Source organism: Oncorhynchus tshawytscha, linkage group LG04, assembly GCF_018296145.1.
Source record: "Oncorhynchus tshawytscha isolate Ot180627B linkage group LG04, Otsh_v2.0, whole genome shotgun sequence".
In the NCBI taxonomy this organism is placed as follows: domain Eukaryota; kingdom Metazoa; phylum Chordata; class Actinopteri; order Salmoniformes; family Salmonidae; genus Oncorhynchus; species Oncorhynchus tshawytscha.
The window spans coordinates 24,391,697-24,406,983 of record NC_056432.1 but is presented as its reverse complement, the minus strand read 5'-3'; the positions used below and the strand labels follow the sequence as shown (position 1 = coordinate 24,406,983).

At 41.6% G+C, this 15,287-nt stretch overlaps 1 protein-coding gene across 1 annotated transcript; it reads left to right on the top strand.

Annotated features, from left to right (window-relative positions):
- The first annotated feature begins 349 nt into the window (after positions 1-349).
- LOC112248367 (cationic amino acid transporter 4) lies at positions 350-11,400 on the top strand. Its single transcript, XM_024417324.2, has 5 exons — positions 350-453; positions 1,645-2,701; positions 2,898-3,616; positions 7,193-7,301; positions 8,890-11,400. The coding sequence occupies exons 2-5, from the start codon at positions 1,720-1,722 to the stop codon at positions 9,105-9,107; spliced, it is 2,028 nt and encodes a 675-aa protein (XP_024273092.1). The 5' UTR covers positions 350-453; positions 1,645-1,719; the 3' UTR covers positions 9,108-11,400.
- The last annotated feature ends 3,887 nt before the right edge of the window (positions 11,401-15,287 follow it).

Sequence of the window (15,287 nt, the reverse complement as noted above, 5' to 3'; positions counted from 1 at the left end):
GATAATGATAATGCTCGTTTAGCATAAGAGTTGTTTGCAATTTCAGCCTGATTTGTGGGATGGAGTTTTGGCCATCAGGCTTGCCCTCCCACTCAGACCACTACCAGACAGTCTTAGCTAAATTCTTGCTTGGGAAATTGCTCTTTGCTAAAAAGCTATTGAAAACAATCACAGTAAGGTACTTCATTGTTACCCAGAAATTATTTGAAATTAAGATAAAAACGGCTGCATTGGACCTTTAAACGCTGGCCTTGCGCGTGACCTTATCTGATGGCTGATCCCGTCGTCATCAGATGAACAATAAACTCGTACTGTGCCTTTAAGAATCGAGAGCTCAGCTCTCTATCCTCTCGTTCTCCATCTCCACCTTTCTCCCTGTCTGTCGTTGAGGGTTTCAAAGGATATCAACCGGGCCTGAGATAGGCTACTCATAAGCGATATTCAGCATTCAAGGTAAACAAATGTTTTTATTTGTTACCATATTATAACGTTTTTTAAATCAAATAAATTAGACTATATATGCAGAATAGCAGTAATGGTAGAGTTTCTCCCCTGGCTTTTGCCATAATCTACCTATTCCAACACCTTGTTCGTGCCACAATAAAAAAAATATATAAAACGCAGACAAGTACAATTTCATAGAATAATCAGCAATCGCCATCGCTTTATTGAAATAGCCTGTCATTAATAACATTTGTATGAGTTTCCATTTTGTTATAAATTATTAATGTGGCTGGCTTTTGTAAAAACGACGCAGTTAAAGCGATTCATTCTCGCCATGACTCCACAATTATTACACGAATCACAGTTATTATGGAGGACGGATGTATGGTCGTTTCACTTTGTGATGTATGGTCGTTTCACTTTGTATCAGTTTTTAATTTCAGTAGGGAATAAAAGCTTTACGTAATGTATTTCTTGCATTGAGGGCGGCAGAACTCGCCAAATGCCTGCCGCACGCAGTAATTGGAAACGGTACATGAAAAAGAGTCGGATCCCGGGCTGGTCCCATTCTATCGGATAAAGCGTAGCCTTTGATGATTGATTTTGGCTCCACAGCGTATAACCTACCCAAATAGTTGTGTGTTCGGTTGGCTACTTTTATTTGCTGAGATATCGGACACTTTTAGTCTTCGCAGGATGAAAGCGGAATATAGCCTTACATAGGCTACAATGGGATATTACCTTCAACATTAGTCTTCAAGTGAAAAGAAGACGTGTCAAACAGTCAGAGCAGATCAAACAGATCTCTTTTTCATGGGCAGTTATTAATCAGTAATAGACCAAATGATATCTTTCAAAACATGTATTAAATTGCATAATTTATAGATATGCCTATTTATAGATTTTACATGACTCAGATAGTCCTAACTGAAATGTATCAAGCTATCCTAATAAGCCAAGTTGAAGAATATTAGTCTTCAATTCTAAAAATAGAAAAGCAATAGTTTCCACCTTCCACTTGGTAAGGGCAGAGGTGTAATACAACATGCTCAGAGATAGGCAGCAGTGGTGAGGGGATGGAGTCATTCAGATAAAGGTTAGATGAAGTCCTCATTAGGATGAGTTGCTTTTGTCTACCTGCTCTGCGGTCACGGGCTTTGTCCCTGTATGATGGTATGTATTTGTATTTTTGTCTCTCAGGTCAATTAATCAGGAGGAGAATGGATCCAGTTTGAGCATCTTGACTGATAAGTTGCCGAGTGTGATCCTGTAACCATGGCGACCTGTGGGCGTGGTTGCGTCCCGGCAGTGCGTTTCTGCCAAAGGCTGAACCGACTGAAGACCCTGGATGATGATTTGATGGTGACATCAATGAAGCGCTGCCTGACCATGGTGGACCTGGCCCTGCTGGGTGTTGGGGGCATGGTGGGCTCTGGTCTCTACGTCCTGACAGGCACTGTGGCCAAGGACACCGCGGGACCTGCCGTGGTCCTCTCCTTCCTCATAGCAGGCATCGCCTCCCTGATGGCCGCCCTCTGCTATGCTGAGTTCGGGGCTCGCGTGCCCAGAACGGGCTCAGCCTACATGTTCACCTATGTTTCTTGTGGAGAAATATGGGCCTTTCTCATTGGCTGGAACGTAGTGTTGGAGTACATGATTGGTGGGGCCGCGGTGGCGCGGGCGTGGAGTGGTTACCTGGACTCCATGTTTAACCACACTATCCAGAACTACACAGAGAACCACATAATGAAGTGGAATGTTCCCTATATCGCCCACTACCCTGACCTGCTGGCCGCCGGGATTCTAGTGGTTGCCACCATCTTCATAACCTTCGGAGTGCGAGTCTCTTCTTGGCTCAACCACATCTTCTCCGCTGTTAGTCTGGTTGTCATACTCTTCATCTTGGTGTTTGGCTTCGTGCTGGCCGATCCAGTCAACTGGAGCCAGAAGGAAGGAGGTTTTGCACCGTTCGGTGTGTCTGGGGTTATGGCAGGCACAGCCACCTGCTTTTACGCATTTGTTGGCTTCGATGTGATTGCAGCCTCCAGCGAGGAGGCAAAGAACCCCCAGCGAGCCATTCCTATGGCCACAGCCATCTCCTTGTGCATGGCAGCCACAGCCTACATCCTGGTCTCCACTGTCCTCACTCTCATGGTGCCCTGGCACTCCCTCGATCCCAACTCCGCTCTGTCTGACGCCTTCTTCCGCCGAGGCTACAGCTGGGCTGGCTACATCGTGGCAGTAGGGTCCATCTGTGGTAAGTGTCTCTTGAAAGACTTAACCACTGTAACCACACCAATGTATCATGTCATTGAGTTTCTTTGGGTCAGTTGATGATATAATTGATTGAAGGGCAAATGTGTATGACTTTTATTTATCTTGACTTCATACAGTAGCTCTCTGTTTTGATTGCATTGATGATCATGTGACTCTCTGTCCATCCCCTCTTCCAGCCATGAACACAGTGCTCCTCAGCAACCTCTTCTCCCTCCCTCGGATTGTTTACGCTATGGCGGAGGATGGCCTCTTCTTCGCCTTCTTCGCCAAGGTCAACCCTGTCACCAAGGTCCCTGTGAATGCCATCTTGGTGTTTGGCCTCCTCATGGCCGTCATGGCCCTCATCTTTGACCTGGAGGCCCTGGTCCAGTTCCTGTCCATCGGCACCCTCCTGGCCTACACCTTTGTGGCAGCCAGTGTCATTGTGCTGCGCTTCCAGCCTGAGAAGGAGAAGACCAGTTCCAAGGCTAACTCCACTACCTCCCCTAACACCAACTACAACCCAGAGCCCTCACCCGAAGCCTCCGAGTCCCAGATCATAGCTCAGGACAGCGGGGAGCTGAAGGAGTATGAGTCCTTCTCAGACAAGCTACAGCTGGTGGAGATGCAGAAGACCAGGGAACGCAGCGCCCCAGGGGTGTTGAAGGCCCGCTGGGAGCCCTACCTGGGCAGGTTGCTAGGGGACTTTGAGCCGGGGGAGGTGGTGGCCTTCTCTGTGCTGGCGGTGATGGTGAGCTCTGTGTCCCTCTGTGCCGTTTTTGTGTTTGGGAGTAACCAGCTGCAGCTGCCTACGTGGAGCTTTGCCGTGCTAATAGTGGTGTTTGGCTCAACCTTCCTCCTCAGCCTGGTCGTCATATATGCCCATGAACCACATATCAACACCAAAACCTTCCAGGTGAGCCAAACAAATTCTCAGTTTTTCATTTTATGCCCAATGTGTAAATGCAAAGCAGCAACTTTGTTGACTTTTACTTTATTGTATATGCCTACACATAAAGTTAAGGAAGCAGAACTAAACCCTCGCCTTAGAATTATTAGTTGTATAACGTTGTCTGCCTGCAGAGTTTCAAGCAGACCACCATAGTCCCTATGCTCAAGAATGCCAAGGTAACCTGTCTAAATGACTATCGCCCCATAGCACACATCTGTAGCCATGAAATGCTTTGAAAGGCTGGTCATGACTCACATCAACACCATCATCAAATCAATCAATCAAATGTATTTATAAAGCCTTTCTTACGTCAGCTGATGTCACAAAGTTCTGTAAAGAAACCCAGCCTAAAACCCCAAACAGCAAGCAATGCAGGTGTAGAAGCACGGTGGCTAGGAAAAACTCCCTAGAAAGGCCAAAACCTAGGAAGAAACCTAGAGAGGAACCAGGCTATGAGGGGTGGCCAGTCCTCTTCTGGCTGTGCCGGGGGGAGATTATAACAGAACATGGGCAAGATGTTCAAATGTTCATAGATGACCAGCTGGGTCAAAAAATAATCACAGTGTTTGTAGAGGGTGCAACAGGTCCGCACCTCAGGAGTAAATGTCAGTTAGCTTTTCATAGCCGATCATTCAGACTATCTCTACTAGAGGTTGACCGATTATGATTTCTCAACGCCGATACCGATTATTGGAGGACCAAAAAGCCCGATACCGATTAATCGGACGATTTAAAAAAAATAAAAATGTATTTGTAATAATGACAATTACAACAATACTGAATTAACTTATTTTAACTTAATATAATACATCAATAAAATCAATTTAGCCTCAAGTAGATAATGAAACATGTTCAATTCGGTTGAAATAATGCAAAAAACAAAGTGTTGGAGAAAAAATGTAAAAGTGCAATATGTGCCATGTAAGAAAGCTAATGTTTCAGTTCCTTGCTCAGGACATGAGAACATATGAAAGCTGGTGGTTCCTTTTAACATGAGTCTCCAATATTCCCAGGTAAGAAGTTTTAGGTTGTAGTTATTATAGGACTATTTCCCTCTATATCATTTGTATTTCATTAACCTTTGACTATTGGATGTTCTTATAGGCACTTTAGTTTTGCCAGTGTAACAGTATAGCTTCCGTCCCTCCCCTCGCTCCTCCCTGGGCTCGAACCAGCAACACAACGACAACAGCCACCACATTGAAGCAGAGTTACCCATGCAGAGCAAGGGAAACAACCACCCCAAGGCTCAGAGCAAGTGAAGTTTGAAACGCTATTAGTGCGCACTAACTAGCCAGCCATTTCACTTCGGTCACACCAGCCCGGGAGTTGATAGGTTTGAAGTCATAAACAGCGCAATGCTTGACGCACAAGGAAGAGCTGCTGGCAAAACACACAGAAAGTGCTGTTTGAATGAATGTTTACACTCCTGCTTCTGCCTACCACCGCTCAGTCAGATACTTAGATACTTGTATGCTCAGTCAGATTATATGCAACACAGGACACGCTAGATAATATCTAGTAATATCAACAACCATGTGTAGTTAACTAGTGATTATGATTGATTGTTTTTTATACGATACGTTTAATGCTAGCTAGCAACTTACCTTGGTTTACTGCATTTGCGTAACAGGCAGTCTCCTTGTGGAGTGCAATGAGAGAGAGGCAGGTCGTTATTGCGTTGGACTAGTTAACTGTAAGGTTGCAAGATTGAATCCCCCGAGCTGACAAGGTGAAAATCTGTCTCTCTGCCCCTGAACGAGGCAGTTAACCCACCGTTCCTAGGCCGTCATTGAAAATAAGAATGTGTTACAGGTCTGTGAGAGCCAGAAATCTTGCTTGTTTGTAGGTGACCAAATACTTATTTTCCACCATAATTTGCAAATAAATTCATAAAAAATCCTACAATGTGATTTTCTGGAATTTTTTCTCTCATTTTGTCTGTCATAGTTGAAGTGTACCTATGATGAAAATTACAGGCCTCTCTCATCTTTTTAAGTGGGAGAACTTGCACAATTGGTGGCTGACTAAATACTTTTTTGCCCCACTGTATATATTTATCAAATCGGCAAATCGGCGCCCAAAAATACCAATTTCCGATTGTTATGAAAACTTGAAATCGGCCCTAATTAATCGGCCATTCGGAACAGCAGCTTCACAAGGTCCTTTGCTGTTGTTCTGGGATTGATTTGCACTTTTCACACCAAAGTACGTTCATCTCTAGGAGACAGAACGCGTCTCCTTCCTGAACTGTAACTATCTGCATTGACCCTTTTTTAATTTACTTTTTTTACACATACACTGTTACTACTGTTTAATATCTGTCACTTTATTCCTAGTTATATGTACATATCTACCTCAATTACCTCATACCCCTGCACATCAGCTCAGTACTGGTACCCTGTGTACACTGACTATTCAAAACATTCAGAGCACCTGCTCTTTCCATGATACAGACTGACCAGGTGAATCCAGGTGAAAGCTATGATCCCTTATTGATATCACTTGTTAAATCCACTTCAGTCAGTGTAGATGAAGTGGAGGAGACAGGTTAAAGAAGCATTTTTAAGCCTATATACAATCAAGACATGGATTGTGTATGTGTGCCATTCAGAGTGTGAATGGGCAAGACAAAAAATGTAAGTGCCTTTATGGTAGTAGATGTCAGGCGCACCAGTTTGTCAAGAACTGCAACGCTGCTGGGTTTTTCACACTCAACATTTTCCCGTGTGTATCAACAATGTTCCACCATCCAAAGGACATCCAGCCAACTTGACACAACTGTGGGAAGCATTGGAGTCGACATGGGCCATCATTCCTGTGGAACGCGTTCGACACCTTGTAGAGTTCATGCTCTGAAGGTGTTCTAATGTTTGGTATACTCAGTGTATATAGTTATCGTTACTCATTGCATATTTATTGTTACTTTTCTATTATTTATCTATTTTCTTTCTCTCTGCATTGTTGGGAAGGGCCTGTAAGTAAGCACTTCACTGTTAGTTTACACCTGAAGTTACGAAGCATGTGACAAATACCATTTTATTTGAGCCTGTTATATTTCCCCAAGTCTTTATGTAGTTATGATGAACTAAGACTACTCTGTGTGTTTTAAGACCTTTTTGTAGCTGTCTCTCCACCTTTAGATATGCTAAATTCTACTCCGTCTGACTCGAGCCCAGTAGATAGGAACTGCAACATTTAATGTGACATTTTCACCCAGCTCTGAAGCTGAGTCACAGCAGACACTCACTGCCTGCTGTGTGGTTGATCTGCTCTTCATACAAAATAAAAGCTGATTCTGTGAGCTCAAGCAGGGCCCACGTTCCCTCTGGCACCAACCTAATATAAAATCTTGTCATGAAGACCTGATCATTCTTTTGAATTATATTAAGTACTCCTATTGGGACTCGTGGTCTTTTAGGCTCTCCAACCTCCTTTTCTTCAACGACAAACACTTATTGAATTAAGGAAGGCATTGATTATTTGACACATTTTAATACATGTCAGAATGATGGTTGTTTGCTGTTGTAATTTTCCTAGGTACCCTTGGTCCCATTCATCCCTGGTGCAAGCATCCTCATGAATGTGTTCCTAATGCTGAAGCTCAGCCCAATGACCTGGATCCGCTTTACCGTATGGGTGGCTGCAGGTAAGATTACTTCCACTAATGGCACAAATGTGTGTTGTGTGAGGACCATATGCTATGTAGCGCAGACACGTCCTGTAAACCAAACATCATGTCAGACAGAACTGGAACTCTTGCCTTCAGTGGTTGAAATACTGTGCCTCTTAACCTAAATGATGGACAAATAGTATGGATACTTATTACTGGTTGATCATAGACAACAGGATATGAAACAGGGTTTAATTAAATTATTAGTACATAGCACATGTTTGTATTAAAACATATGCAGGTTACTTTGTGTTTACAGAGAGTAAACCTACCAAGTAAGTCAAGGCCTGACTGGAGTGAGTTAACATTTTCCTAGCCTGTGCCTGCTGCAGTTAGAAGATATTTAGGCTACATAGCGCATTGATGTGAATCACACTGCTGCTCTCTAATTTCTTTGCGCCTTACATATTGTGGTTGTTGTGGATGGCTGTTCACAAATGTATATACTGTGTATTTTAACCCAATAATGTTCAATTGAAGAAGTTTAAACTGCTTATCAATCATTGTTTTTGCGGTCAGGAGTGTATTCATTAAGGAAACCATTTACTGTTTAAGAACCAAATGAAAGCCTTATCAGGCCTTATCAGACCTCCATGACAACAAAATAAAAAAAAACAGATTAGGCTGATTAGTCCTTAGTTTTTGGGTTATGCTCATATAAAACAATCTGGCTGATCTATATTTCCATATTAATCTATATTTTCATCTTTTCAATTCATATTCTTGAAGATCAATGGGTATTAAATTCATTGAAATGACTGGAAATCTGGCAGACCCAGTTAGAGTTTTTTAAATTTAAAGATATAGCCTAATCGTATTATCTGTAGTAGAAAGCAATGGGTTAGAAGAAGCCTACTGTACATAACCAACCCATAAAGAAAACTGCAACATCCATTTATGGCCAGCTATGTAAACTCTAACATTGATTTATCCTGCAATAAAGGTAATTCATTTTTGTCTTCTTTTAATGCTTCTTTAACAGGTTGATATTTATTGGGACGAGACTTGTCCTTGAGGCAAAACGGAGCGATTTCTGCTAGATGGGTCAAGCTGCAAATTCAAAATGAGCTATATTGTAAAAATCTTGTATTTTGGTCTTCATTTAAGGTTAGGGCTAGGCATTAGGGTTATCAATGTGGTTAAGGTTAGGTTTTAAATCTCATTTTATGACTTTGTGCCAGCTACTAACCTGTGCCTCTTAAGGGGAAAGTAATCTAAAAGTAATAAAGTAATCTGATTACATTCCTGAGTTTGTGAAATCCAAACATTACTGATTGCAATTTTGTTCAGGTAGGCCTAACTAATAACTGTAATGGATTACATTTAGAAAGTAACCTACCCAACCCTGCCTGTCTGCCTACAGAGGCTTCACAGGGAATATTGAACATGACAGGGGCTGGGCCATGTCTAAGTAATCAATTCCTAGCACCATATTCCCGCTATAGCTGTGTCTTCTCAATGGATAAGCACATACCGTATGACAGTATAACAATAACAACAACATATTTGTGTGATTCTGTAAGCATGTGTTTTGGTCCTAACAGTATATGTTGCACCTCTCTAGGTCTACTGGTGTATTTTGGCTATGGGATATGGCACAGTAAGGAGGGCCTGAGGGAGCTGCAGCCCAAGGACATGGCTGCCAGGTACGTGGTGCTCCCTAGTGGCAGCCTGGTAGAGACAGTCCAGTCAGTGCAGCCGAACGGACATGGGGACGCCAGCGCCCTCCACACCACCCCCTCCCCCGCCCAGTCTGCTGAAGAGCAGCAGGCAAAGAGATGATGTGTAGGAACTAGGAAGGGAGCCATCTTTATTTCAGTGGGCCGTTTATCATCTATCTGCTCCTACTCATACATTACCTCACTCTCTTCTCCTCTGACTTCCCTCTCGTGACTGGCCTCATACAATCAGTGTGTACTGCCACAAGGCTGTGTTTCTCTGCGTTAGTAAGTACACATCACACAATGAGATTTACGCTCTCTCATTATGAAACATATTTATATTTATTTTTACATATTGTATCTCTATTGGTATTGGTTATAATCACTGTATTTAAAAAAAATGGTAGATAAACCAGCACAGGTGTTATTTCCTTGTTAGCATTTCTCTCAACTCCTCAATTGATCTGCTTTTTAATGTCTCTCAGTCACTCACAATTTAATGTGTTTGGAAGTAGGATGGTGCTTTTGGTCATAGCATACATTGAGTCATGTTGATAAGCTGCATTTTTCATTTTGTAAGCACTGGAATGAATGGACCTTTGTTTAGACACACCCATGTACAAACACATATTCACATTTGCTTTCTCTCTCACACACACACACACACACACACACACACACACATACACACACACACACACAAGCATTATTCTTGCCTGAGGAGAGACTAGGTTCTGTCAGTGGGTCATGTGGGTCCACTTACAACCCCTGGGACCACCTCAAGATCTCCCTCATTCCCCCGTACTAGTGGCTGCTCAGCCAAACGCAAATCATTTACATACATTTTCTGTTTTAATGATTATTTCGGACTTGTTTCATGTAGTTCCTGAGCTGTGAAACAGTCTATTTTATTTTAAAAAATGAAAATCCCCCAATGCACAAGAACTAGACAGCGACCCATTCCCCTTCTGTGTGCTACCATGAGATTAGTTTATGCAACCATCTAATATAAAAGCACCTGGATTATTTTAGCTATGGTTTTGTTCTCATTTCTCCTCATACACAACAGTGATAATGCGAGACGAGAGTTATAAACATGTGTTTTAATATATGCTTTTTGTAAGGCAAGCACAAACCCAGTTCATGATGTACCTGAACAGGGTATTTGGTGCTGCTGCTTAGAAGCATATTAACAAACAGGGATTGAGTGTTTTGTCAGACTATGCCAGCCATAGGACATCTCTTATCCTCATGAGACCTCTGTAATCCGACAGATTTGCAGCAGTCCCTGCGGTTGACCAATAGCTTGATCTAGATTACATACACGCACAGATCACTCTCACTCGCAGTGCTGGATTACACTGACCTCCTCAGAGAGGGATTGCACTCTCACACCCAGTTACTCACTACCCTGTCTGATAGCACAGTGTTTGAGAGGGCAGTAAGATGTCATGACAATGTAACATTGTCTCAACGTGATAATCATAACATTCCCATAGCTAAGGTTTTCAGTCAAGTCCTGAGAACGGATTATTTTGTTACCTAAAAGGTGTATATTTGTCTGTTTGTCACGTTTGGAGATTGCGGTAAAACGTCTACCATTTATCTGTATAATAATAATGTAACTACAACATTGCCTTGATGTTATTAGCGTTTTCTATATATCACAGTCCTTAGAATGATGAAAAATAAGCATGAGTCCCTCACTACCGGCTACCAACCTCACACGTGTCTGTAGCTCACTTTAGTGTTGTACTCAAAAATATGTTTGTTTTGTCACTTATTTATCACTATTTATTAGTTATTGTAAACATACATTTGTTTATGTAAATATATGACACAAGCAACCAATGGCCTTAAAGATGTTTTCATGAGTACAGAATGATTCCCAAAGCTTACGTGAAATCTAAACAACTTTAGTTGTTCAGGTAGCTTTTCACCTCTATCCAAGTAGTTTACCCTGTTATAATCTCAGTATTTATTCATAGGATATTATATTGTAAACTACTATATTCCATTCAATTGATTTCAACAACAGATACAGCCTTTGAAGTAATCAAATGTTGGTGGATGTGGGGATAACAAAATATTAAATGGATTTTTGTACAACTTTGCACATAGTTTAAGATTTTAACTGCAAACGACTGTATGTGTCTCTCTACCAGCGTGTCTCTGTTTTTCCTGTGTGGGCAAGTGACAGGTGTTGGCACTATGGTGCTTTTGGCAAGCTAAACATTTCCTCACCTCGATGAGTTACGTTCTCTGTCTTGTGTGTCAGTAAGCACAATGCGCTATGGGCTCTGACTGTACCTATGTACTCTGTACTTACACATTCAAATTCTAAGTATTTTTTGTTGTATAAAGTCTAAAAGAAGCTGTGTTATTTCGTGACAAATAAATGTTTTGAAGCAGCATTCTGAATATTGTTATTATTACAGGGTTTCTTGCCCATACTACTAACGTAACAAAATTGATTATACACTGTCCATGTAGCTTTTAGAGATAAGTACTGTATGTTAACAATTAGGCTAAATCAGTCTGTCAAGCAAGAGACAAGCATACCACAGGCAACATTAAAGACACACTCCAGCTACAGTATTTATTTTACTTTTTCCATTGAAAAATTATATTACAAGTATAAATAGAGTAAATTACACACACTTAAGGGTAAACAATTGTGTTTTTCTAGACGCAATTGCGAAATTCAAGGAGTTGGCAATTGAAGGAGTTGGCCTAATGGGTGCTCTCTAATGTCATCGCCCCCCCACAATAGAGCACAACAGAGGCCACCCGCCCACTTGTGCCATGTTATTTGGTATTTGGTATTTTATTAGGATCTCCATTAGTTGTTGCAAAAGCAGCAGCTACTCTTCCTGGGGTCCACACAAAACATGAAACATAATACAGAATGACATAATACAGAACATCAATAGACAAGAACAGCTCAAGGACAGAACTACATATATTTTTAAAAAGGCACACATAGCCTACATATCAATGCATACACACAAACTATCTAGGTCAAATAGGGGAGAGGTGCTGTGCCGCAAGGTGTTGCTTTATCTGTTTTTTGAAACCAGGTTTGCTGTTTATTTGAGCAATATGAGATGGAAGGAAGTTCCATGCAATAAGGGTTCTATATAATACTGTACTTTTTCTTGAATTTGTTCTGGATTTGGGGACTATGAAAAGACCCCTGGTGGCATGTCTGGTGGGATAAGTAGTGTGTCAGAGCTGTCTGTAAGTTGACTATGCAAATACTTTGGGATTTTCAACACATTAATGTTTCTTAAAAAAGAAGAAGTTAATCAGTCAGTTTCTCCTCAACTCTTAGCCAAGAGAGACTGGCATGCATAGTATTTATATCAGCCCTCTGATTACAATTAAGAGCAAAACATGCCACTCTGTTATTGGCCAGGTGCAGCTTAACTAGGTCTTTCCTTGCAGCACTGGACCACACGACTGTACAATAATCAAGATTAGACAAAACTAGAGCATGCAGAACTTGCTTTTTGAAGTGTGTTGTCAAAAAAGCAGAGCATCTCTTTATTACGGCTAGACCTCTCCCCATGTTTGCAACCATTCAATCTATATGTTTTGACCATGACAGTTTACAATCTAAGGTAACGTCAAGTAATTTAGTCTCCTCAACTTGTTCAACCGCCACACCATTCATTACCAGATTCAGCTGAGGTCAAGGAATGATTTGTACCAAATACAATGCTCTTAGTTTTAGAGATGTTCAGAACCAGTTTACTACTGGCCACCCATTCCAAAACAGACTGCAACTTTTTGTTAAGGGTTTCAGTGACTTCATTAGCTGTGGTTGCTGATGCGTATATGGTTGAATCATCAGTATACATGGACACACATGCTTTGTTTAAAGCCAGTGGCAGATCATTGGTAAAAATAGAAAAGAGTAGAGGGACTAGAGAGCTGCCCTGCGGTACACCACATTTTACATGTTTGACATTAGAGACGCTTCCATTAAAGAAAACCCTTTGAGTTCTAGAGCAGATAGATCTGAATCCCCGATATAGCAGTGGTTGAAAAGCCATAGCACTTAAGTTCTCAACAACAGGTTATGGTCAATAATATCAAAGACTGCACTGAAATCTAACAGTACAGCTCCCACAAACTTCTTATTATCAATTTCTTTCAACCAATTATCAGTAATTTGTGTCAGTGCAGTACATGTTGAGTGCCCTTCTCTATAAGAATGCTGAAAGTTTGTTGTTAATTTGTTTGTTTTGACAAACACAATTTTCCCCCAACAGTTTTCTAAGAGCTATACCAACTGAAACTGAAGTCCTGGGAATAAAGGCTGCTGATAGGCTGAATAGGGTGTGGTGATAAGTGTTTGGCGTGACCTTGACCAATAAGACACTAAGAAAAGGTGGGGTCCTCTGAATAGGCACCCGATACAATTGCAATCAGTTGATATAATCGACAACTATCATCAGAAATCAAGCGATATGAATCAGACAGAGGGGCGCCGCCTGACCCACTAGTTGGTCAGAAGTTTCAAATCATGGTGTAAATGTACTATAGATCGAATAGCACTCAAGAAATGTTCCTCCCAACTATGCATCATATTAGCGGGCTATCCAACACCTAAAAGAAACACTCTCGTCCACTTATCCTCGCCTTATATCTTTGGGGGAATCCCCATTGCCATCTTGGGAAGCGGTCCAAATGATTAGCCAAGCAAGGGAAGTTTGCAACTTAAGCCCTCCCCCCCTCGTTTTTAGTCGAGTTTGCAAGTGTACAATTATGTTCACTCTGGGCCTGAAACTACCCATAATTCAATTTGTGACAATTGTACATCCGCTAAGAAAATTCAGCGAAAACTTCAAAACAAAATCAATGGAGAAGTCAACATAAAAGTCTAAGTAAAAACGAATGTAAACAAGTTAGAAATTGTGCTACTAATGCACATGATGGCACAAACACGTCTCGTAAAAGGTCAATATGTTTCTGTTTGGTTATCTTTTGGAAATAGTAGAAATAAAACATTTTCCTTTTTCAGAAGTTCCAGCTAGGCAGGCTAACGTTATTTAGCTAATTAGTTTGCTAGCTATCATAAAGTAGGTGTATATTAATAACTATATATTTAATATAAGTAGACATGAACTCATAGGGCATATAAAGCACCCACAAGCTACAGGTGGCTGAAAACACAATCATCGCGGGATGAACGAATTATGAATTTCCGGCCAAGGGTGGTCCATTTAAAAATCATTCCTTACTCCCTCACCCCTTGCCCTGCAAGTGTATACTCGTCAAACATTATGATACGTCATCAGAAGTGTTCACTTAATTTGAGGCCTGATGGGATAGAGTGTGTCTTTTAAGTGTTTGGAATAAGGCTGCAGTCTAAATATGTTATTTTTACCCCCTCATCCCTTGCGCTATACAGTAGAAAAAAAAGGGGAGTCTATATACATTGTGTGCAAAAGGCATGAGGAGGTAGGCGAATAATTACAATTTTGCAGATTAATAACACTGGAGTGATAAATGATCAGATGGTCATGTACAGGTAGAGATATTGGTGTGCAAAAGAGCAGAAAATTAAATAAATAAAAACAGTATGGGGATGAGGTAGGTAAAAATGGGTGGGCTATTTACCGATAGACTATGTACAGCTGCAGCGATCGGTTAACTGCTCAGATAGCAGATGTTTGAAGTTAATGAGGGAGATAAAAGTCTCCAACTTCAGCGATTTTTGCAATTCGTTCCAGTCACAGGCAGCAGAGAACTGGAACGAAAGGCGGCCAAATGAGGTGTTGGCTTTAGGGATGATCAGTGAGATACACCTGCTGGAGCGCGTGCTACGGATGGGTGTTGCCATCGTGACCAGTGAACTGAGATAAGGCGGAGCTTTACCTAGCATGGACTTGTAGATGACCTGGAGCCAGTGGGTCTGGCGACGAATATGTAGCGAGGGCCAGCCGACTAGACCATACAAGTCGCAGTGGTGGGTGGTATAAGGTGCTTTAGTGACAAAACGGATGGCACTGTGATAAACTGCATCCAGTTTGCTGAGTAGAGTGTTGGAAGCAATTTTGTAGATGACATCGCCGAAGTCGAGGATCGGTAGGATAGTCAGTTTTACTAGGGTAAGTTTGGCGGCGTGAGTGAAGGAGGCTTTGTTGCGGAATAGAAAGCCGATTCTTGATTTGATTTTCGATTGGAGATGTTTGATATGAGTCTGGAAGGAGAGTTTAAAGTCTAGCCAGACACCTAGGTACTTATAGATGTCCACATATTCAAGGTCGGAACCATCCAGGGTGGTGATGCT

Excerpts from the sequence above, each read along its gene's own strand:
- LOC112248367 (XM_024417324.2), top strand. The coding sequence starts at position 1,720 with ATGGCGACCTGTGGGCGTGGTTGCGTCCCGGCAGTGCGTTTCTGCCAA. Across the intron at positions 2,702-2,897 it reads GGCAGTAGGGTCCATCTGTG|CCATGAACACAGTGCTCCTC; the intron begins GTAAGTGTCTCT and ends CCCCTCTTCCAG. Across the intron at positions 7,302-8,889 it reads TACCGTATGGGTGGCTGCAG|GTCTACTGGTGTATTTTGGC; the intron begins GTAAGATTACTT and ends GCACCTCTCTAG.